General features: G+C 41.9%; 1 protein-coding gene across 4 annotated transcripts in view; it reads left to right on the forward strand.

Annotated features, from left to right (window-relative positions):
* LOC106567583 (cullin-5) overlaps positions 1 to 20258 on the forward strand; it is a 55784-nt gene extending 35526 nt beyond the window's left edge. For all 4 annotated transcript variants that reach the window (XM_014137082.2, XM_014137080.2, XM_014137077.2 and 1 more), the window contains 3 exons: positions 14287 to 14405; positions 18225 to 18348; positions 18582 to 20258. In XM_014137082.2, coding sequence (XP_013992557.1) covers positions 14287 to 14405; positions 18225 to 18348; positions 18582 to 18776 — 438 coding nt within the window. In that variant the 3' untranslated portion in view covers positions 18777 to 20258. The remainder of the gene's footprint in view (positions 1 to 14286; positions 14406 to 18224; positions 18349 to 18581) is intronic.
* Positions 20259 to 24627: the final 4369 nt, after the last annotated feature.

Genomic DNA, 24627 nt, shown 5'->3' on the forward strand with positions numbered 1-24627 from the left:
TGTGGGGTGGCATTTCTTTGGGGGGCCGCACAGCCCTCCATGTGCTCGCCAGAGGTAGCCTGACTGCCATTAGGTACCGAGATGAGATCCTCAGACCCCTTGTGAGACCATATGCTGGTGCGGTTGGCCCTGGGTTCCTCCTAATGCAAGACAATGCTAGACCTCATGTGGCTGGAGTGTGTCAGCAGTTCCTGCAAGAGGAAGGCATTGATGCTATGGACTGGCCCGCCCCTTCCCCAGACCTGAATCCAATTAAGCACATCTGGGACATCATGTCTCGCTCCATCCACCAACGCCACGTTGCACCACAGACTGTTCAGGAGTTGGCGCATGCTTTAGTCCAGGTCTGGGAGGAGATCCCTCAGGAGACCATCCGCCACCTCATCAGGAGCATGCCCAGGCATTGTAGGGAGGTCATACAGGCACGTGGAGGCCACACACACTACTGAGCCTCATTTTGACTTGTTTTAAGGATATTACATCAAAGTTGGATCAGCCTGTAGTGTGGTTTTCCACTTTAATTTTGAGTGACTCCAAATCCAGACCTCCATGGGTTGATAAATTGGATTTCCATTGATTATTTTTGTGTGATTTTGTTGTCAGCACATTCAACTATGTAAAGAAAAAAGTATTTAAGATTATTTCATTCATTCAGATCTAGGATGTGTTATTTTAGTGTTCCCTTTATTTTTTGAGCAGTGTACTTACAGTAACCTGTGGATCATGATAACCTTCAAAACTCAGCAGAACATTTTATGTAGTATCCTGCAATACTTTGTTTGAAGTGAGACACCTTTGGTCATTCATAACACATACGTAAAGGATTAGTGATCATTTGAGTTTACTTCACTAACAGCTAAAACAAATAAACATTAACATTAATAACCACAAACTCTAATTGGGGAGATGGGGAAACTCCATCCGATTTCGTGTTTTTATATTCCTCTTTCACTTATAAATCTCGTGACGGAGATGTGGCTGTATCTAGGAGGATTTTTCATTTGCTGAGCCTGCTATTTATTTAAAATAATGACTGAGTTAGCTACTGTACAGTATGCAATCTAACTCAACTACTACAAATTAATTTAAATTACAATAAATAAAGGTTACGTTTTTCGCTGCCCAGTGGCACCACAAGTGGGCACTGATCATCACATGATCAGCATCTCGTCAACAACACTAAAAAAAGTTATTCTGGGTCACGGAATTTTGAAAATAAATGTCCCCCACGTAATAGTGGAAAAGTGTCAACCTGTATTTATTCATGATATATGAAAAATAATTGTCTAAACATGACCAATTATTAAATTTGGGTTTTTAAAACATATTCCAAGGTCACAAAAATGCCCCCAATGCGAATCACTGTATATGGAGTACATATGTTTACCGACCGGCTTGATTCGGTCTTATGTTGCAAAATTTGAAATAGCGTTTCATACATTGGATAAAAGTAGAGACTCAACTAGAAAATGGTATTTCATATAGTACAGTTGAGGAACAATGTGAAAGTAATTTTGCTTTGAAAGTTGATTAACTTGTAACCACACTTTTGAGAAAATGGCCCTTGAATGTTTTGGTACCAACTGGAGAGCTCTTCTTTGTCTACAACCATTCAACATCGTTCACACCCTCTTAATCTTTAGCCCTACCCATCTCTTTAACCTCTCTATGGTCGGCGGGACGAAATCGTCCCACCTACTCAACAGCCAGTTGAATCCCGTGGCGCGTTATTCAAATACCTTAGAAATGCTATTACTTCAATTTCTCAAACATATGACTATTTTACACCATTTTAAAGACAAGACTCTCGTTAATCTAACCACACTGTCCGATTTCAAAAAGGCTTTACAACGAAAGCAAAACATTAGATTATGTCAGCAGAGTACCCAGCCAGAAATAATCAGACACCCATTTTTCAAGCTAGCATATAATGTCACATAAACCCAAACCACAGCTAAATGCAGCACTAACCTTTGATGATCTTCATCAGATGACAATCTTAGGACATTATGTTATACAATTACATGCATGTTTTGTTCAATCAAGTTCATATTTATATCAAAAACCAGCTTTTTACATTAGCATGTGACGTTCAGAACTAGCATACCCCCGCAAACTTCCGGTGAATTTACTAAATTACTCACGATAAACGTTCACAAAAAACATAATTATTTTAAGAATTATAGATACAGAACTCCTCTATGCACTCGCTATGTCCGATTTTAAAATAGCTTTTCGGTGAAAGCACATTTTGCAATATTCTAAGTAGATAGCCCGGCATCACAGGGCTAGCTATTTAGACACCCACCAAGTTTAGCCCTCACCAAAGTCAGATTTACTATAACAAAAATGTTATTACCTTTGCTGTTCTTCGTCAGAATGCACTCCCAGGACTTCTACTTCAATAACAAATGTTAGTTTGCTTCAAAATAATCCATAGTTATGTTCAAATATCCTCTGTTTTGTTAGTGCGTTCAAGACACTATCCGAATGGTAAAGAAGGGTGACGCGCACAACGCATTTCGTGACAATACATTTCTAAATATTCCATTACCGTACTTCGAAGCATGTCAACCGCTGTTTAAAATCAATTCTTTATGCCATTTTTCTCGTAAAAAAGCGATTATATTCCGACCGGGAAAGCGTGTTTACGCTCAAAGACGAAAGAAAATAAAACACGGGGTCGACTCGTGCACGAGCCTCAGTCTGATGGTTCTCTGACCGGCCACTATCCAAACGCGCTAATGTTTTTCAGCCAGAGGCTGGAATTACATCATTCAGCTTTTTCCCGGGTTCTGAGAGCCTATGGGAGCCGTAGGAAGTGTCACGTTACAGCAAAAATCCTCAGTTTTCAATAAACAGAGCCAAGAAGAACAAGAACTTGTCAGACAGGCCACTTCCTGTAAGGAATCTTCTCAGGTTTTTGCCTGCCATATGAGTTATGTTATACTCACAGACACCATTCAAACAGTTTTAGAAACTTTAGGGTGTTTTCTATCCAAAGCCAATATTTATATGCATATTCTAGTTACTGGGCAGGAGTAGTAACCAGATTAAATCGGGTACGTTTTTTTATCCGGCCGTGTCAATACTGCCCCCTATCCCCAACAGGTTAAGAATTCGCATGTGAGGCTATGTACTAAATAATCAAAGATTTCAACACTAAAGGCTGGCTTATACTACGCGTGTGTTTGAATTTAATCTGGAGTGCCAGAGTGTGCCCTGGGCGTTTGTAAACTCCGAGCATTGTCAGGCTATCCGTTCGTAAATTCAGACCGTTTCTCGCTCGGAGCGTTCAGAATGCACACTGGACGCTCTGGCCGAGGAGTAGGGTTGATCCGAGCGTTCTGACCTAACAGCAGTCAAGCACCCAAGCTAACTAGCTAACTTTGGCTAGCTACTTCCAGACAAATGAGAGGACCAGTCTGACCATTCTACTCACCCTAGCAGAGCTGGTTAGGCTGTTTTGTATGTTATCCAAAGCGTTGGTGACTGCAACTGTGCTGCTGGCAAAAATATAATGATGCTTTTTTTTGCCAACATTTACTGACACCGGCCATATTCAACGAGTGTTGAGCAGTCGTAAATTCGTCAGTTATTCTGCACTCTGGCAAACTCAGACCTAGAGTTCTCTGAAATCGGAGTAGATAACCAGAGCAAATTTACCAGCTACGTCTATCACAGTGACATCATAAGCATTCTATTGAAATAGTTAATTGCATAGTGGAGTCTTTTTTGTTTAGACCTAGCTAGCTAAACAATGAAGCATAATCCCAACTCATAACGTTACTACCCTGCATGAATCTGCAGGTAGCTAACCAACCAGGTTCAATGTTAGCTAGCTAACATTGGGCTATAACTAGCAATGCAAATAGCTCTGAGATAGGAATAATATTACTACATAGATCATACACGTGATGTTAGCTAGCCAGCCAGCTAACTTTAGCTAGCTAGCTAACAGTACACTTTAACTTGACTTTCTGACAGAATTAGACACATTTAACCCCTGTGCGGCCTCCGTCCCATACGGGACGGACATCCAGCAAAAAATCATATCGCCATTAGCATAACAAAATTTAATAATAATAAAAATAAATAAAAAATTCAAATTATATCGTTTTATAGATACACCTCTCCTGAATCGAACCACGTTGTCCGATTTCAAAAAGGCTTTACAGCAAAAGCAAAACATTAGATTATGTTAGAGGAGTATATCGTAAAAGTAGCCACATAGCCATTTTCCGACCAACCACATGCATCACAAATAACCAAAAAACAGCTAAATGCAGCACTAACCTTTGACAATCTTCATCAGATGACACACCTAGGACATCATGTTACACAATACATGCATTCTTTTGTTCGATAAAGTTCATATTTATATATAAAAACAGCATTTTACATCGGTGCGTAACGTTGACTAACTATTTTCCCTCAAATGCATCCGATGAAAGAGCTACAATTTACTAAATTACTATTCGAAAACATTTTTAAAATGTAATATTGTCATTCTAAGATTTATAGATGAATATCTCTTGAAAGCACCTGTAATACCAGATTTAAAATTAATTTTGCTGGGTAATCATACTTTGCGATGAAAGGGGATGCGATACTCTGAAAAATAGGCTAACGTTACATGTCAGCGCCATCTTGGAACAATCGCATATCACATCTAGTCTTGTATACTATTGTCAATAATCCCTTACCTTTGGTTGTCTTCATCAGAAAGCACTTCCAGGAATCCCAGGTCCACAACAAATGTATTTTAGTTCGAAAAAGTTCATCCATTATGTTCCATTAGCTTGTTCTTGTTAGCGCGTCTGAAGGCTGATCCAAATCCTCCGTCGGCCACAGGACAGCCATTTCGACAAAAAGCATTTTTTTCCCATTTAGGTTTGTTCAAACATGTCAAACGTTGTATAACATAAATTTTCAGGGCCTGTTTCAACAAGAGAGCCAATAAGATTCGAGGGGGACGATTGCATTGTGTTTCAAAACGTTTCGAAAGGGGAGGGTAACCAGGGGCGCCGGCGTCATAATGGTGATGGCCCTCTCCGTGTGACCCACGTTCCACAGCGTCTCATTCATAAAATTTTAACAGTAGAACGCTTAGGATCTTTGCTGTAACGTGACACTTCCTACGGCTCCCATAGGCTCTCAGAACCCGGGAAAAAGCTGAATGATGTCGAGGCAGCCCCTGACTGAAAAACATTAGCGCGTTTGGATAGTGGTCGGTCAGAGTACTATGAGACTGAGGCGCGTGCACGAGACGACCCCATGTTTTTATTTTCTCTCTCTTTGTACTAAAAACACAGATTCCCGGTCGGAATATTATCGCTTTTTTACGAGAAAAATGGCATAAAAATTGATTTTAAACAGCGGTTGACATGCTTCGAAGTACGGTAATGGAATATTTAGAATTTTTTTGTCACGAAACGCGTCTAGCGCGTCACCCTTCTTTACACTTCGGATACTGTCTTGAACGCACGAACAAAACAGAGGATATTTGAACATAACTATGGATTATTTTGAAGCAAACTAACATTTGTTATTGAAGTAGAAGTCCTGGGAGTGCATTCTGACGAAGAACAGCGAAGGTAATAACATTTTTGTTATAGTAAATCTGACTTTGGTGAGGGCTAAACTTGGTGGGTGTCTAAATAGCTAGCCCTGTGATGCCGGGCTATCTACTTAGAATATTGCAAAATGTGCTTTCACCGAAAAGCTATTTTAAAATCGGACATAGCGAGTGCATAGAGGAGTTCTGTATCTATAATTCTTAAAATAATTGTTTTTTGTGAACGTTTATCGTGAGTAATTTAGTAAATTCACCGGAAGTTTGCGGGGGGGTATGCTAGTTCTGAACGTCACATGCTAATGTAAAAAGCTGGTTTTTGATATAAATATGAACTTGATTGAACAAAACATGCATGTATTGTATAACATAATGTCCTAGGTGTGTCATCTGATGAAGATCATCAAAGGTTAGTGCTGCATTTAGCTGTGGTTTGGGTTTATGTGACATTATATGCTAGCTTGAAAAATGGGTGTCTGATTATTTCTGGCTGGGTACTCTGCTGACATAATCTAATGTTTTGCTTTCGTTGTAAAGCCTTTTTGAAATCGGATAGTGTGGTTAGATTAACGAGAGTCTTGTCTTTAAAATGGTGTAAAATAGTCATATGTTTGAGAAATTGAAGTAATAGCATTTCTAAGGTATTTGAATAACGCGCCACAGGATTCCACTGGCTGTTACGTAGGTGGGACGATTTCGTCCCACCGACCCTAGAGAGGTTAATATCTGAAAATGTAGCTAGCTAGACTCTCTTACCCTTATACATGGATGAACGCTTCTCCCTCTCTGTCACGGATGCCATGGTTGCCCTTAGTTTAAAGATGTAATCCGGAGGCTTCTGTGTGTTCTGTTTTCAACTCTGTCTGCATATTTGCAATCAAACGCCTGAATTTTCTCCATCTCCTTAGCTCTCATACTCTCTAATTCCACTGATTTCAAAACTCGGTCTTCCAGAAACTCCCGAGTGGCGCAGCGGTCTAAGGCACTGCATCCCAGTGCTTGAGGTGTCACTACAAACACCCTGGTTCGAATCCAGGCTGTATCACAACCGGCCGTGATTGGGAGTCCCATAGGACGGCGCACAATTGGCCCAGCATCGTCCGTGTTTGGCCAGTGTAGGCCATCAATAATCTGAGTACTGAGCTCAGAAAAAAACTCTAGGCTATACAGATAGCCGCCATCTTGGAGTCATCTAATATCATAATTTGCATTAGAAATATTCCCTTACCTTTGATGATCTTCATCAGAAGGCACTTCCAGGAATCCCAGGTCCACAACAAATGTTGTTTTGTTCGATAAAGTCCATAATTTATGTCCAAATAACTCCTTGTTGTTCGCACTTTCAGTAAGCTACTTCAAATGTAGAAAGCGCGCGGACGATGTCGCGACGAAAAGTAAAAAAAAAAAGTTGTATTTACATTCGTTCAAACATGTCAAACGTTGTAAAACATCAATCTTTAGGGCCTTCAGAACATGAAGATTCAGTAATATTTCAACCGGACGGTTCCTGTGTCTTGAAAAAGGTTTTGGAACGGGAGGATCCATCCTCATGAACGCGCGCCAAGAAGTGATGTCATTCTCTGGGTGACAAACTTCCCAGGCTTCTCATTCGGTCTCTGTTCATCGTAGACGCTTCAAACAACTTTCTAAAGACTGTTGACATCTAGTGGAAGCCTTCGGAAGTGCAAAATGAACCCTAACTCGCCGTGTGTTCGATTGGCAATGACTTGAAAGGACTACAAGCACCAGAATTCTCACTTCCTGCTTAGATGTTTCTCAGGATTTTGCCTGCCATATGAGTTCTGTTATACTCACAGACATCATTCAAACAGTTTTAGAAACTTCAGAATGTTTTCTTTCCAAATCTTCCAGTTCCTGGGCCCGAGTAGTAGGCCGTTTAATTTGGGTACGTTTTTCATCCGGCCGTGAAAATACTGCCCCCTACCCTAGTGAAGTTAAGGCACATGAAAGTTAACATGTTCCAGAAGGCATTTCTGACAAACGCAATTTAATAAAAATAAAAGTTTACCTTCAAATGGCGCTCCTGTGAAGTAGTGGCGTGCGACATACGCCTACTTTGCTGAAACAAGTCACATATTGGCTTAGAGCCAGCAGCAGTGCGTGGGTAAAATCACTGGGCAAGCCAAGACGATACTATTTTACTTCCTATTTGTGATATTTGCGTTGTTTGCTCTATAACCCATTCATTCATACGCCACCGTGATATACAATAAGTCCGCGACAACAAGACAAGTCACACAGTGGAGGAATAAATTCAAATACGTTTCATCACAAAACTGGAAAGCAACATCTGTCCGGTGAAGAGCAAGAACTATTCTGTGTGCTGCTGTAAATCTATTGTATGTAATACTCAGTAGGGTCTGTCGAATGTGTATATGGTGTAATTTCACGGGGCTCTGAATAATACAGCGTGTTGCTGGCCTTTCACCACACACATTCCAGCGGCTGCCACAATGCGAATCACTGTGTTTGGAATACATAATCATTACGTGGCTTACTGCACTACAGAAAACCCGCTAACCAAACAGTGGAGGGCATGCTCACTGAATTAAAGGGCAACTTCACCCCCCAAAATTTTCCCAGACCTCAAAAGTCATCTCCTGATGTGGTTTAAGCATTCTTGTGAACATAGAATTCAAATTGTTTTATTATTTAGTGTGATACAAAATAAATACATGGGTGAAATACGAAACCTGGAAAAACTTAACAGAGTAAACGGAGTTTGTGGGCGGAAAACAAAGTTGGCAAAAAATAACTACCAGTGTTTTTTTGCAGTGCATATGACTGCACCTCAGAGTGTTTTGGGGAAGGTTGAGGTCAGGTCCAATATTGACTATGCACCAAAGAGGTTAGGCCATCCTATACTGAACAAAAATATGAACGCAACATGTAATGTGTTGGTCCCATGTTTCATGAGCTGAAATAAAAGATTCCAGGAATGTTCCCTGTGCACAAAAAACTTACTAATCTAAAATGTTGTGCACAAATTTGTTTACATCCCTGTCAGTGAGCATTAGTCCTTTGCCAAGATAATCCATCCACCTGACAGGTGTAGCATATCAAGAAGCTGATTAAACAGCATGATCATTACACAGGTGCACCTTGTGCTGGGGACAATAAAAGGCCACTCTAAAATGTGCGGTTTTGTCACACAACATAATGTCACAGATGTCTTGAGGGAGTGTGCAATTGGCATGCTGACTGCAGGAATGTCCACCAGAGCTGTTGCCAGAGAATTGCATGTTCATAAGCCACCTCCCAACATTTTCAAGAATTTGGCAGTATGTCTAACTGGCCTCACAACCGCAGACCACGTGTAACCACACCAGCCCAGGACCTCCACATCTGGCTTCTTCACCTGCGGGATGGTCTGAGACCAGACACCCGCACAGCTGATGAAATTGTGGTTTTGCACAAACTAAGAATTTCTGCGCAAACTGTAACAAACCGTCTCAGGGAAGCTAATCTGCGTGCTTGTCGTCCTCACCAGGGTCTTGACCTGACTGCAGTTTGGCGTTGTAACTGACTTCAGTTGGCAAATTCTTACCGATGGCCACTGGCACGCTGGAGAAATGTTTTATCACGGATTAATTCTGGTTTCAACTGTACCGGGCAGACTGCGTGTATGGCGATGTGGGCGAGCGGTTTGCTGATGTGAACGGAGTGCCCCATGGTGGCAGTAAGGTTATGGTATGGGAAGGCATAAGCTATAGACATCAAACACCATTGCATTTTATCGATGGTAATTTGAATGCACAAAGACAGTGATGAGATCCTGAGGCCCATTGTCGTGCCATTCATCCACCGCCATTACCTCATGTTTAAGCATGATAATGCATGGCTGAAAATGTCCCAGTTCTTCCATGGCCTGCATACTCAGCAGCAATGTTACCTCTATTTTGAGCACTGAGCAAATTTCAGGTCTGCTGAGTGCTAACTTCAACGTTGTGAAAATTCTGTGCAACTTCCAGCGCATGTTTACTATGAACTCTGAGGCTGTACTTGATTTAAGTTAGTTTTAACAGTGGCCATTTTATCATATTATAGGCCTACCATAAGAAAACAATGGAGAAAATGCAACCCGTAACATTTTCACATGGAAATAGCTGTTCTATCATTCAGTCTACATTAGCAGCCAATGTGTAGTATTTAATGTAGACCTACATTCCGTGAGACTTTTGGGAGAAAAAAAAAACATGGAGGGCTTGACATAAACAGGTTCATCTTCTTGTCCTTCAGACAAGGTGACTGACAATTTTGTGGTGTTTGATGCAAGAAACCACTTTACAAAATAAAATGCATTATTATTCACATACCATTATTACAGAGAATCAGACAAAGTATGCTACCTTCTGCCTATTGGCTACTTAGCTTATTGAAGTCTGTCTCAAAATACAACACTGCCCCTTTAAGACACAAAAAGTGCTCTTTACCTGATTCGCTTTTCAAGAAAATTTACATATTTTGTGCTCTTGTAGGAAGCAATCACTTACTTATTGCTGACTACAAAGTATCTATAATTGGGCTAGTAGCTCAATAACTAGAAAAGGACATGAACAAAATGTGCACACGTGGCTAAATGGAGCTCTCGCTTTGATCTCAAAACAAGCGCATCTACTCAACCGCTCATGCTGTAAACACAGTCCAGTTAAAAGTAAATGGCACATATCCATATATGGCAATGGTCTATTTGGATATAGGCCTACTGCAGCTCGATTGTTTAGGCTGCACTGGTCTGTATAGAGTACGGGCTGAGTAGTGCGTGTCAATGCAATAGAATCCTACTCTGATGCGTTCTGTCTACAACAAAATCTCTTACATAGTTTGTTTCGGTATTTTTCATTGAAAGTGGCTAATATTGTGTTGATTCGATCACAATTGCTATAGTAAATGGAAATGAAAGATAGTGACAGGGAAAACTCTGGAACAGTGGTCACCAACCTTTTCTGAGTCAAGATCACTTTCTGAGTCAAAATGATCTACCTCTCAGATTTTTTTTTAACATGGCTTAAATAACAAAAGCCTATGCAACATTAACCAATTTAAAAACAAATAATTGTATTTGTCACATGCGCCGAATACAACAGGTGTAGACCTTACAGTGAAATGCTTACTTATAAGCCCCTAACCAACAATGCAGTTTAAGAGAAATACCTGAAAAGAAATAAAAGTAACAAATAATTAAAGAGCAGCAGTAAAATAACAATACCGAGTTAGCTTACTGCACAAACCTCATTGCTACAGTAATATATGTGCCCAATACATTATCACTGCATATTGGCTTTGCTACTAATGCATTGTTGCTCGAGACACTTTTTAAAAAATTATATTTCAACATTTCAGGTAGGCTATATGATCACACCGGTAATAGATCCGTTGTTATATTACTTGTGAAGCACAGCTGAGTGAGCATACATTTTAAATAGTTTGCTTTTTATTTTACTGGACTGATGGTATCTGCATCTGATGGTCAGTCTCTGCGGAGGGAGAGAGCAGCAGACTTAAGGGTTCGCCTCTCAGCATCCCTCTGCTCTCCCTTATCTCCACTGACACTGACCAAAAAGGGACACTGTCTTCCAGCTGATGGGGCAACTCGAGTCGCACCGCATTATTTTTGCTTCATGCACAAATTCATGTTGTTCCTATGAACAGATAAAATGAAATATTCCTGTAAAGACCCAAGCCACTAATGATAACACACGCCTATAGATACACTTTCCTACACATTCATTACTGCTGCAGTACTTATTGTAGCGCTGAGTGGAAATAGGAAGAACACTGATTTTATGTCTTATAAAAGTGTTGAATACAAAGTGTTGACAGTGCTGAACTTAAACAGCATCTCTTTGCTGTATTTGTTGACAGTCTCTAATCATGGTTACCTCTTGACGTTACCCTAGGATAGGGGGCGCCACAGCGCATTTTGGAAAAAATTCGTGCCCATTTTCAACGGCCTACTAATCAAACTCAGAAGCTAGGATATGCATATATATATTAATACCTGTGGATAGAAAACACCCTAAAGTTTCTAAAACTGTTTGAATGGTGTCTGTGAGTATAACAGAACTCATATGGCAGTCAAAACCCCTGAGACCGATTGAAACAGGAAGTGGAATTCTGAATTGTGGACTCAACTTCACGTCGTTGCCTATTATTCACACCGTGAGCTATCGTTCATTGAGCACTTCCTATTGCTTCCACAAGATGTCCCCAGTCTTTACAAAGTGTTTTGAGCCTTCTACTGTCAACTCAGTGAATGAGACGCGTTGGAAATTGGTCACAGGGGGAGGGCCATCACCATTATGACGCCGGCGGCCCTGTCTACCCCCACCTTTGGAAACGTTTTGAAACACAATGCAATCGTCCCCCTCGAATCTTATTGGCTCTCTTGTTGAAACAGGCCCTGAAGATTTATGTTATACAACGTTTGACATGTTTGAACGAACCTAAATGGGGAAAAAAAAAAATATTTCGAAACGGCTGTGCCGCGCCCGGCAGAGTATTTGGATACAGCATTCAGACGCTCTAACAACGGCAAGCTAATGGAACATAAAGGATGGACTTTTTCGACCGAAAATACATCTGTTGTGGACCTGGGATTCCTGGAAGTGCTTTCTGATTAAGACAACTAAAGGTAAGCGATTATTGACAATATTATACAAGATTAGATGTGATATGCGATTGTTCCAAGATGGCGCCGAGCTCGGTTTACTAGCTCATTTTCTGAGTATCGCATCCCCTTTTATCGCTAAGTGTGATTACCCAGTAAAGTTATTTTTAAATCTGGTATGACAGGTGCTTTCAAGAGATATTCATCTATAAATCTTAGAATGACAATATTACATTTTAAAAATGTTTTCGAATAGTAATTCAGTAAATTGTAGCACTGTTTCCCTGGATGCATTTGACGGGAAAATAGTTAGTCAACGTCAGACGCCGATGTAAAATGCTGTTTTCATATATAAATATGAACTTTATTGAACAAAATAATGCATGCATTGTGTAACATGATGTCCTAGGTGTGTCATCTGATGAAGTTTGTAAAAGGTTAGTGCTGCATTTAGCTGTTTTTTGGTTATTTGTGATGCATGTGGTTGGTCGGAAAATGGCTATGTTGCTGCTTTTACGATGGACTCCTCTAACATAATCTAATGATTTGCTTTTCCTGTAAAACCTTTTTGAAATCGGACGACGTGGGTTGATTCAGGAGAGGTGTATCTATAAAACGATATGAGACAGTCCTATATTTGAAAAAATATATATATTACATTTCGTTATGCTAATGTCGCTAGGAGTTTTCCCTGGATTTTGATCCCGCATATGGGACGGGACGCTGGAGAGGTTAAGCGTTTTGAAATCTCTATCTTTGCTGTAGCTTGCTTTTATGCATGCTACGTTACTGCGGACACGGTCATCTGAGCCATCCGATTTGGCCAGCGGTAGGCCTATAGTGCACTTGATTTGCTCTCTAGGTCCACCGGGAAGGCATAGTTTGTACCTTCAGACATGAAATGGTTCAAAATGGCAACGGTTTGCCTACCCAGCTGAATCGTGTGCACCTACCGCCATCAGGCCGAGACAAATATTGCTTTATCGTTTTATTTTTTTTATATTTTTTTTTACAGAAATGCTTGGTGATCGACTAGGAATGATCTCAATCGACCTGTTGGTGACCACTGCTCTAGAAAGTTGAGTGAAGTTCAATCTCGTGCTTCTCTCTGTGGGCTGATATTTCTACGCGGCAGTCTCGGGGCTACTGTGCGCAGCTTAGAAGGAACATTGCTCACCAGACATGTCACCATTGAGTTTGTTTGGGATGCTCTGGATCAACATGTACGACGGCGTGTTCACGCCAATAGCCAGCAGCTTCGCACAGTCATTGAAGAGGAGTGGGACAACATTCCACAGGCCACATTCAACAGCCTGACCGACTCCATGCAAAGGAGATGTTTCACTGCATGAGGCAAATGGTGGTCACACCAGATACTGAATGGTTTTCTGATCCACTACTTATTTTTATTTTAAGGTATCTGTGACCAACAGATGCATATCTGTATTCCCAGACATGTGAAATCCATAGATTAAGGCCAAATGAATTTATTTCAATTGACTGATTTCCTTATGAACTATAACTCAGTAAAATCTTATTGTTTCATGTTTATTTTTGTTCAGTGTAGAAATGTTTTAGTGTAATATAATATATACAATTTAGTAGACACTTATCCATCGCAACTTACAGTAATGTGTGAATACATACGGATAGGTTGTCCTGGGAATCGAACCCACTATCCTGGCATTGCAATGCTCTACCAAGATACATGGCAGGGTTATAAAGGCTTTGTGAAGACTCAATTTGATATGATTTATAAGGCCTTTAATCGGTTCTTATGCCACCCTTTTATAAAGCACAGGTTTATGTCATATTTGACAGTGGGTTATGTCACATTTGAAATCGGTAGTTATGCAACATTTATGAATCATTTTTAAAGCATGACATACGGTTATAGATGAAGCCTTTAAAATGTGCACTTCATTTTCTCTATGCTCCTCACAGCTACAAAACAAATATCCACTCATTTAAGTTTAGACTCTAGTTTCTCCTTTCCTTTCCTTCTCTCCTCTTTCTCATTCCTTCTATCACTCTCTCTTTCTCCCTTTTTCTTCTCCCTCTCTCTCTCCTTTTCCTTCAGTCCCTGGTAGCATTCCCCAAGCTAAAGCGGCAGGTGTTGTCCTACGACCCAGTGGTGGGTTCGCCCAAAGACTTTGCAGAGGGCACCCTCTTCTATGTCAATCAGGAGTTTTCACTAATGTAAGTGTTCCCTAATGTGTGACCAGCTGGGGTTTGCAACCCGGCTCTCCACCGCCACAGAGTTGGCTCTCTGGGCTAGCTTTACTTACATTGCCTTGAGGAGGTATTCATACCTGTTGAATTTTTCTATATTTTGTTTTTACATCCTTAATTCAAAATGGATTAAATATAACCCATAATTACTAAATTAAAACATGTCTTTTAGAAATGTTAGTACATTTATTACAAATGAAATACAGATATCTCATTTACATAAGTATTGTGGTGGTTAATTTCTGCATTACCAAATGAGGAGAGTTACAAACACACCAGTCCGAGTTAACTACATCTTTAATAATTAAGATACTTTTGCAAAAGCACTTGACCTTCAATGAACCATTAAAAAGTGATTACACAAAAGTACAAAGATATTTTATACCCAAGACCCACCCCTCTCAACGTACATGACGAACAACAGATCTTAGGAACAGTTCACAAAGGTTAAGTTCTGTTTGAAAGATATCTATAAAACATAGCAGACAGCAACTGCTGTATCAACAGTGTTCATTGTATAGACCAGTATCTGGTCCTCCTACCCCAAACTGGAACCATCTCTCCCTGGTACGGTATAGAACTCTTCACATGGTTTAAGAATAGGTAAAGACACATTCACATATGAAGACAATGTTTCATTCTGACTTCTCCCCTTTCTGGGCCCCAAGTGACTGAGCCCTAGCTAAGGGAAAAGTACAAATGTCAACACCAGAGTCCAAAGGGCACCCCATCCTAATGACAAGTATCTCACATAAGCATATTATGCTAATAAAACATCTTAATTATCTATGTTACCCAACTAATTCTGATTCATCCGCCACAGTATTCACACCCCTGAGTCAAATTTTAGAATCATCTTTGGCAGCGACTACAGCTGTGAGTCTTTTTGGGTTAGTCTAAGAGCTTTGCACACCTTTATTGTACAGTATTTGCACATTATTGTTTTTCTAAATGCTTCAAGCTCTGTCAATTTGGTTGTTGATCATTGCTAGACAGCCATTTTCAATACTTGCCATAGACTTTCCAGACGTTTTTTAAGTCAAAACTGTAACTAGGCAACTCAGGCGCATTCAATATCGTCTTGGTAAGCAACTCCAGTGTAGATTTGGCCTTGTGGTTTAGGTTATTGTCCTGCTGAAGGGTGAATTTGTCTGAGTGTCTTTTGGAAAGCCGACAACCAGGTTTTCTTCTAGGATTTTGCCTGTGCTTAGCTCTATTCCGTTTCTTTTAATCCTAAAAAACTCCTTAGTCCTTGCCGATGACAAGCCTGCCCATAACATGATGCAGCCACCACCATGCTTGAAAATATTAATATTCTTTACAGTTTTACTTCAGTGACTTATTGGAAACAGGATGCATGTTTTGGAATATTTGTATTCTATAGACTTCCTTTTCACTCTTGATTTAGGTTAATATTGTGCATTAACTACAATGTTCTTGATCCATCCTCGGTTTTCTATCACACTCATTAAAGTCACCATTGGCCTCATCAAATTTTATTGGTCACATATTTAGCATATGTTATTGCGGGTGTAGGGGAATGCTTGTTTTCCTAGCTCCAACAGTGCAGTAGTATCTACCAAATTATTTATAAGGCCTTTTATTAAGCGTTTCTTATGCCACCCTTTATAAAGCACTGTGTGTGTGTGTGTGTGTGTGTGTGTGTGTGTTGTCATTGTGAAATCACTGAGCGGTTTCCTTCCTTTCTGGCAGCTGAGTTAGGAAGGATGCCTGTATCATTCTAGTGACTAGGTGTATTGATACACCATCCAAAGTGGGATTTAATAACTTCACCATGCTCAAAGGAATATTCAATGTCTGCTTTTTTATTTTTACCCATCTACCAATAGGTGCCCTTTGCGAGGCATTGGAAAACCTCCCTGGTCTTTGTGGTTGAATCTGTTTGAAATTCACTGCTCGACTAAGGGACTTAACAGATAATTGTATGTGTGTGGTACAGAGATGAAGTAGTCATTGAAAAATCGCACAATGCAACTTATTATGTGACATGTTAAGCACATTTTTACTCCTGAAGTTTAGGCTTGCCATAACAATATGAATACTAATTGACTCAAGACATTTTTCTAAAAACATAATTCCACTTTGACATTACTGGGTATTATGTGTAGGCCAGTGACACAAAATAAAATTTTAATCATTTTGAAATTCTGTTACACAACAATGTGGAAAAGTCAAGGAGTGTGAATACTTCCTGAATGCACTATATCTTACAGGTTGAATTTCTAAACTTGGAGGTTGTCCTGTATCTAAACTCAGCAAAAAAAGAATGTCCCTTTTTCAGAACCCTGTCTTTCAAAGATAATTTGTAAAAATCCAAATAACTTCACAGATCATTGTAAAGGGTTTAAACACTGTTTCCCATGCTTGTTCAATGAACCATAAACAATGAATGAACATGCACCTGTAAAACGGTCGTTAAGACGCTTACAGATGGCAGGCAATTAAGGTCACAGTTATGAAAACTTAGGACACTAAAGAGGCCTTTCTACTGACTCGGAAAGACACCAAAAGAAAGATGCCCAGGGTCCCTGCTCATCTGCGTGAACGTGCCTTAGGCATGCTGCAAGGAGGCATGAGGACTGCAGATGAGACCCGGGCAATAAATTGCTATGTCCGTACTGTGAGACGCCTAAGACAGCGCTACAGGATGGACAGCTGATCGTCCTCGCAGTGGCAGACCACGTGTAACAACACCTGCACAGGATTGGTACATCCAAACATCACAGGTACAGGTACAGGATGGCAACAACAACTGCCCGAGTTACACCAAGAACGCACAATCCCTCCATCAGTGCTCAGACTGTCCGCAATAGGCTGAGAGAGGCTGGACTGAGGGCTTGTAGGCCTGTTGTAAGGCAGGTCCTCACCAGACATCACTGGCAACAACGTCGCCTATGGGCGCAAACCCACCATCGCTGGACCAGACAGGACTGGCAAAAAGTGCTCTTCACTGATCAGTTGCAGTTTTGTCTCACATGGGGTGATGGTCGGATTTGTGTTTATCGTCGAAGGAATGAGCGTTACATCGAGGCCTGTACTCTGGAGTGGGATCGATTTGGAGGTGGAGAGTCCGTCATGGTCTGGGGCGGTGTGTCACAGCATCATCGGACTGAGCTTGTTGTCATTGGAGGCAATCTCAACGCTGTGCGTTACAGGGAAGACATCCTACTCCCTCATGTGGTACCCTTCTTGCAGGCTCATCCTGACATGACCCTCCAGCATGACAATGCCACCAGCCATACTGCTCGTTCTGTACGTGATTTCCTGCAAGGCAGGAATGTCAGTGTTCTGCCATGGCCAGCGAAGAGCCTGGATCTCAATCCCATTGAGCACGTCTAGGACCTGTTGGATCGGAGGGCTAGGGCCATCCCCCCAGAAATGTCCGGGAACTTGCAGGTGCCTTGGTGGAAGAGTGGGGTAACATCTCACAGCAAGAACTGGCAAATCTGGTGCAGTCCATGAGGAGGAGATGCACTGCAGTACTTAATGCAGCTGGTGGCCACACCAGATACTGACTTACTTTTGACCCCCCCCCTTTGTTCAGGGACACATTATTCCATTTCTGTTAGTCACATGTCTGTGGAACTTGTTCAGTTTATGTCTCAGTGGTTAAACCTTGTTATGTTCATACAAATATTTACATATGTTAAGTTTGCTGAAAATCAACACAGTTGACAGAGGATGTTTATTTTTTTGCTGAGTTTAGTATGTGGCACAAAAATGACCCACTAGTACCACCTCTAAATTTTGTGTATGTGTGTCCAGAAAAAACTCCAAGGTCCAAAAAAGGGGGAAGATTAACCTAATTGGCCGGCTTCAGCTCACCACAGAACGAATGAGGGAGGAGGAGAACGAGGGAATCGTCCAGCTCAGGATATTGAGAACACAGGTACTGTATAAGGGCTTCCCATTGAAAGGTCATTGCAAATAAGATTTTTTGATTTCTCACATCCTCGTCTCTTTCTCAAAGCACATTGAGGCAGAAGATCTGCGGTTTCTCCCCTTGGCTCTTCTCCAATGCATTTTGAGAAAGCGGCAAGGATGGACGATGCAAGGTATCAAGGAAATACAGTCCAATTGAGATTCACCCTCTCTCTCTTCTCCTGGTCTCTCCCTTTCCAGGAGGCCATCATCCAGATCATGAAGATGCGCAAGCGGATCACCAACGCCCAGCTGCAGACAGAGCTGGTCGAGATCCTCAAAAACATGTTCCTACCTCAGAAGAAGATGATCAAGGAGCAGATGGAGTGGCTCATTGAGCACAAGTACATCAAGCGGGACGAGACGGATCTCAACACTTTCATCTACATGGCGTAACGGTGGTGATGACGTCTAACGGTGATGATGACGTATAACGGTGGTTCTTCAGGCCTGGTGGACAATAAAATATTTCCAGGCCTGACCGTCTTAGAAAAAAATAACATCTTTGTATTGTGCGGGTTCAACCCTGACAGACAAGAATATTTTCAAGCTGACCTTTGATAATTTGTTTATCTATTCATGTGGGGAAATAAAGACTTGATTTAGGACAGAGTTACAGAAATGTATAAAAGGAGGAGTTTGTGTGGGGAAAATGAAAGGGTAAGAAAGAAATGAGTTTGAGCTTCTCAGCAGGAGTCCATACCCACCGAGTGTCAGTCATCGTTTTTATCTAGGAGGCATTTCCTTGTCTGTAGACGGGATGTGGTTGTGAGGGTTTGTCAATGTTAATGTGGCGTTCGCCTTACTGTCAACCAACCACCACGCACACTGCACCACCTCCTCGACACCATCCATGGACACCCCACCACTATTGTAGTGACGATGGTTGCTAGGTCTCTCTAACGACATGGAAGGAAGAACGGTACAGTCCAAGTTTTGTGCCTGGCCAACACTAGTCGCCGGACCTCTTCAACAGAACAAGCTGTGTCCTCTGGCAACTGTCTGAGCTAAGCTGTCGGCCATGTTTTTTTTTGTGGTGACGAACAAAGCATTAATGCCGCATTCAGGTGCTAGTCGGAACTAGGAAACTCTGAATCATACGACTTGCTGGTTGTAATTGTACATGTGCTCCGTTCAACAAATCAGCAAGTCGGAAATGTCTGAGTTTCTTAGTTCCGACTAGCATGTGAACACTGCGTTAAGACGTGATGTCGTTCCTGGACTTTCCCGGACCCAGACTAACATTAGTCCTAGATTTTTTTTAAATATTATCAATGGAGAATCTTCATTGAAAGTGCACTTTATTCCAGAACTAGGTTTAATCTGGGGTGGGGAAACTGGCTCCACAGTATATATTATAATTCATAAATGTTCACAGATTGTTCACTGTTTTCACAAGAGACAGACTGACACACATTTTCTGTTTTGACTGATCTTAAAGTGCATACTGTGCTTTAATTTGAGTGTATGTTCATATCGGGTGAACCATTTAGAAAATACATTAAAGTAGTCAAAGTACAGTATTTGGTCCCATATTTAGCACGCAGTGACTACAAACTTGTTGGATGCAATTGCAGTTTGTTTTGGTTGTGTTTCAGATTATATTGTGCCCAATAGAAAGACATAATTTCCATGCATTGTGTCCTTTTGGAGTCACTTTTGTTGTGAATGTTTCTAAACACTTCTACATTTTAACGTGGATGCGGATAATCATGAATGAATCGTAAATAATGATTGAGAGAGGCACAAATATTTGTCCAAATACTTTTGGTTCTCTTAAATGTGGTGACTATGTACAAAAAGTGCTGTAATTTCTGAGCGGTTTACCCAATATGGATGAAATTACCCTCAAATTAAAGCTGACAGTCTGCACTTTAACCTCATAGTCATTGTATCATTTCAAATGCTGGAGTACAGATCCAAAACATGTCAATGTCCAAATACTGTATATAACCTTCTCTATACATGGTTCTGATGGTAACTACTACAGTACAGAGCTAAAGGAGTGTACAGAAATATGTTCATGAGATGAAATAAACAGCACCTTATTAAAAAAAATATGAACGTCAAAATCAACGTTGTCATTCCACCCTGGGCTACTTCCCAAAGCAGGAAAAAGGTGCAAGTAAGTACATGTTCTAGCATATGTCCATTGCTAGGTGGCACTAAACTTCGGAATTCTGATTCCGTCGCTGTCCTCTTAAGTGGTGCTGAATCTCTCGCGGTTACAGCTGGTTTGTAAAGAATGCTGATGTTGAGTATGGCCTGGTGGGTGAACAAATCAAATAAATTGTGCCATGCTCATTTCAAGTTTATTTATTTAGGAATTTGGCAAATGGAGTCCTTTTTGAAAAGATTTTAGAAAGTTATTGTTAACTCATGAACCATGCTTTGGGAACTGAAAAACTCCCTGCTGCAATACCCACTTCGAATCCCGTGTGTGCAATATGGTTTATAGCCTAACTAGACCAGTAAGCCTATGGTCGGGATGCGTCCTTTATAATCTCTCTTTCCTCCAGAAGTTTGCTCTCATTCACTACTCCCCACAAATGTAGACGCATTTAATTGGTGTTGGCATGGGCTAGACAGAGAGTTTCCATATAGCAGTAATTTCCTTCCAAGTCCATGAAGGAAAGAGAACAAGTATACTCTTCGGGAGACAGTAGTGCTAATTGGGACGCAATCCTGGTCCCTTGCGCTATAGGTTTATTCCAGTCCGTGGGTTAATCTTCTTACACAGTATTCTTATCTTTTGCACATCTTGACCACACGAGTGGGGCAGAGTGCAGCCAACAATTTTTCAATTCAGCGATGTGATTTCTTACCAATAATCATCCCTTACATATATCAGACAACATTAATAGCCTAATGAAGACATTTCGCGCATAATGTTTTTAAAGTCTCAGCAGACCATCACAAAATTAGCCCGCTTAATAAGATTTGTACTTGGAGCATTTTTAAGTGTGCGTTTGGTGTCAACACCGACACCGCACATGCTCAGTCCGCAGCTCTTTGTAGGCTCCTCCCTGGCGTGCACTTGGAGAGGGACATATGGAAAGCCAAAAGGTTCAAATCGTCTTACCCAGAAACATGCAACACTTGTGATTAGCATTTTTTTTCAAGTGTCAAATGTCATTTTCTTTACATGTGCATTTTCCACTTGTCCAGTGTGCATTTACAGGTGATTGGAACGCTTGTAATGATAATTTTCACTTGGTTTTTTTCAAGTGTCAAATGTCATTTGTACATGTGATTTTTTTCACCTGTCCTGTGTGCATTTACAGGTGATTTGAACGATCGTTATGGTCAAATTTTACACATGTTCATTACAGCTGTCCAGTGTGCATTTACAGGTGATGTTAACGCTCTAACCCAGAGACTCTGTTTAGAGACTCGCTCTAGTTACTGGGTGGGCTGACGCCCTGAAGGCCACCAGAGGGCGCAAATACAGCCAGCTCCCTTCCCCAGTGATATAGGGAGAGGGCCAGAGAAGACTGAGGCTTTCCCAGGGAGGGTGCTTACCCCCCCCCCTATGGCCACCAGGGGAGGGGGTAGGGGGCCAACCCCCGCCTCTGGGAGAGGGAGCTGGGTGGATCTAGTGGCGCCCCTGGTGGCCGCGGGCAGGAGTTGGCCCCCCCTCCCTGAGTCGGCCCCAGCCCTCTCTGGCCGTCTCCCCCCTATTTCCCTGATACAGGGAGCTCGGTGGATGTAGTGGCACCCCCTGGTGGCTGTGGGCAGGGGTCATCCCCCCTCTCCCTGGGTTGGCCCCATCCCTCTCTGGGCTTCTCCACCAATATCCCTAGTGCAGGGAGCTAGGTGGATGTAGTGCCGCCCCCAGTGGCCCTGGGCAGGGATGGCCATCCCCCAGAAAGTGGGGCCAACCCCCGCCAATGGCAACCAGAGGGCGCCAATACATCCAGACAGCTCCCTGCCCCAGGGATATCGGGGGTGAGGGCCAGAGAAAGCTGAGGCCATCCCAGGAAGGGGGGGCCGACCCCTGCCCAGAGAGGGATGGGGCCAACCCAGGGAGTGGGGGATGACCCCCGCCCACAGCCACCAGGGGGTGCCACTACATCCACCGAGCTCCCTGTATCAGGGAAATAGGGGAGAGAGGGCTGGGGCCGACTCAGGGAGGGGGGGCCAACTCCTACCCGCGGCCACCAGGGGCGCCACTAGATCCACCCAGCTCCCTGCACCAGAGAAAGGGGGGAGAGGGATGAAAATGGGGGGCCAACCCCTGAGGGAGAGTTCCAGAGAGGGATGGGCCCTATCCAGGGAGAGGGGGGCCAACACCCAGAGAGGGTGGCCTCCTCCTGCCCCCAACCACCAGGTGTAGCCACTACATCAGCCCAGCTCTCTGCACCAGGAAGAGGGTATGGGAGACTGCCAGAGAGGGATGGGCCAACCCAGGGAGGAGGGGCCGACCTTGGAGAGGGCCCGACCACTGCCCGTGGTCACCAGGGGGTGCAACTAAATACACCCAGAGAAAGCTGGGGCCGACCCAGAGAGCAGGAGCTGACCTCCAGACGGGGGGGTCGACCCCCCCCCACTTCCACTTCATCCAACTGCGGCCCCCCTCTCCAGGTGTTGGCCCCCTTCCCTGGATAGGGCCCATCCCTCTCTGGAACACAATTTCCTGCCCTCTCCCCCATTTCTATGGGGGCAGGGAGCAGCTCCCTGCCCCAAGGGGAGAGGGCCAAGTGAGGGGGGCCAACCCCCAGAGGGGTCCTAACCCCCCCCGCCTTAGGCCACCAGGGAGCACCACTACATCCAGCCAGTTTCCTGACCCAGCTATAGACATATATAGTAATGGCATATTTTTGTAGGCACTAACTCGGCCATGGTTTGTTTGACAGCCTATGGGGTAATGAATGGTGTTTTTGTAGGGTTTTTTGATAATTGCTGAAAAGTTATTTGATATTATCTCATAGAAGAATACGTAAAAGATCTCCTAACCCCATCTTAACCGTATTAGTTTTGTCATATTTCTACCTTTATTACTGTACATTTACATTTTAGTAATTTAGCAGACGCAAAAAAATGGTTTGTTGCTAAATACATATAACTCACATTGCTGGGCCGTCTTTTAGCATTTTCCTAACAATATCACACATTTTCAGCCTTTGTTGGTCTTATTACACCAATATCTATTCCTTTATGGCATTGAAAAATATATTTAATATGCATTTTTCTTCAGTTAATTCAGAATCCGTTCCATTTCTGTATTAGGTGAGCAATACAATCAAAGTCTATTGTCATTGATATCATTAAAAAAAGTACCTACTTTCCCCAAACAAAACATCTGTTTGATAAATAAATTAAAGCAATAGTACTCACTATACTTTCCAAACCACAAAGGCGGGATTAAAATATGGTTTCTAAAAAGGAATTTATAAACTGTTAAGGGGGAAGTGGATGAAGGACTCGAGTGCACAACATTTGAGAGAAATAAGTTTTTTGTGTGAATGGAAAATGTCTGGGATCTTTTATTTCAGCTAATGAAACATGAGACCAACACTTTACATGTTGCATTGATATTTATGTTCAGTGTATATTAATCCATATGAAAATGTACAGAAAAGTGAGACGTCATCGCTCAAATTGGTAATCCAATGTTTCGAGTATAGCTGGCTAGCCCTCTGACCAATACACAAAATGCAAATATCTAATGTTTATCTTAAAGCTACCTCTGCGCTGTTCCTTTTGTCATTGATAGGCTGTACATTTACCTGCTTATTCCCTGACATTAATTATCCCTTTCTCCTCTGATGTATTCCATATTGCCCACTTCCTCACCAGACAGTAGCAACAAACTTTTAGAAACGGTGCTAATTTCATTCAACCTTTTAAAAATTTTAGTATTTACAGTAGACATTTCCATATCATAGTCTAGTCCAAAACTAATGACACGGTTTCAGAATGTAAAAAGTAACAGTACAAAACATACATAATTTTAGCAGACATTGCATTAGAACAACCACTAGATACACTCTTAGAAAAAAAGATTCCAAAAGCGTTCTTCGGCTGTTCCCATAGTATAACCCTTTTTGGTTTCAGGTAGAACCATTTTGGGTTCCATGTAGAACCATCTGTGGCAAGGGTTCTACATGGAACCCAAAATGGTTCTACTTGGAACAAAAAAAGGTTCTACCTGGAACCAACAAGGGTTCTTCAAAAAGTTATCCTCTGGGGACAGCCGAACAACCCTTTTAGGGTCAGCATCTTTTTTTCTAAGAGTGTAGTTTTA

Source organism: Salmo salar, chromosome ssa13, assembly GCF_905237065.1.
Source record: "Salmo salar chromosome ssa13, Ssal_v3.1, whole genome shotgun sequence".
NCBI classification, from domain to species: domain Eukaryota; kingdom Metazoa; phylum Chordata; class Actinopteri; order Salmoniformes; family Salmonidae; genus Salmo; species Salmo salar.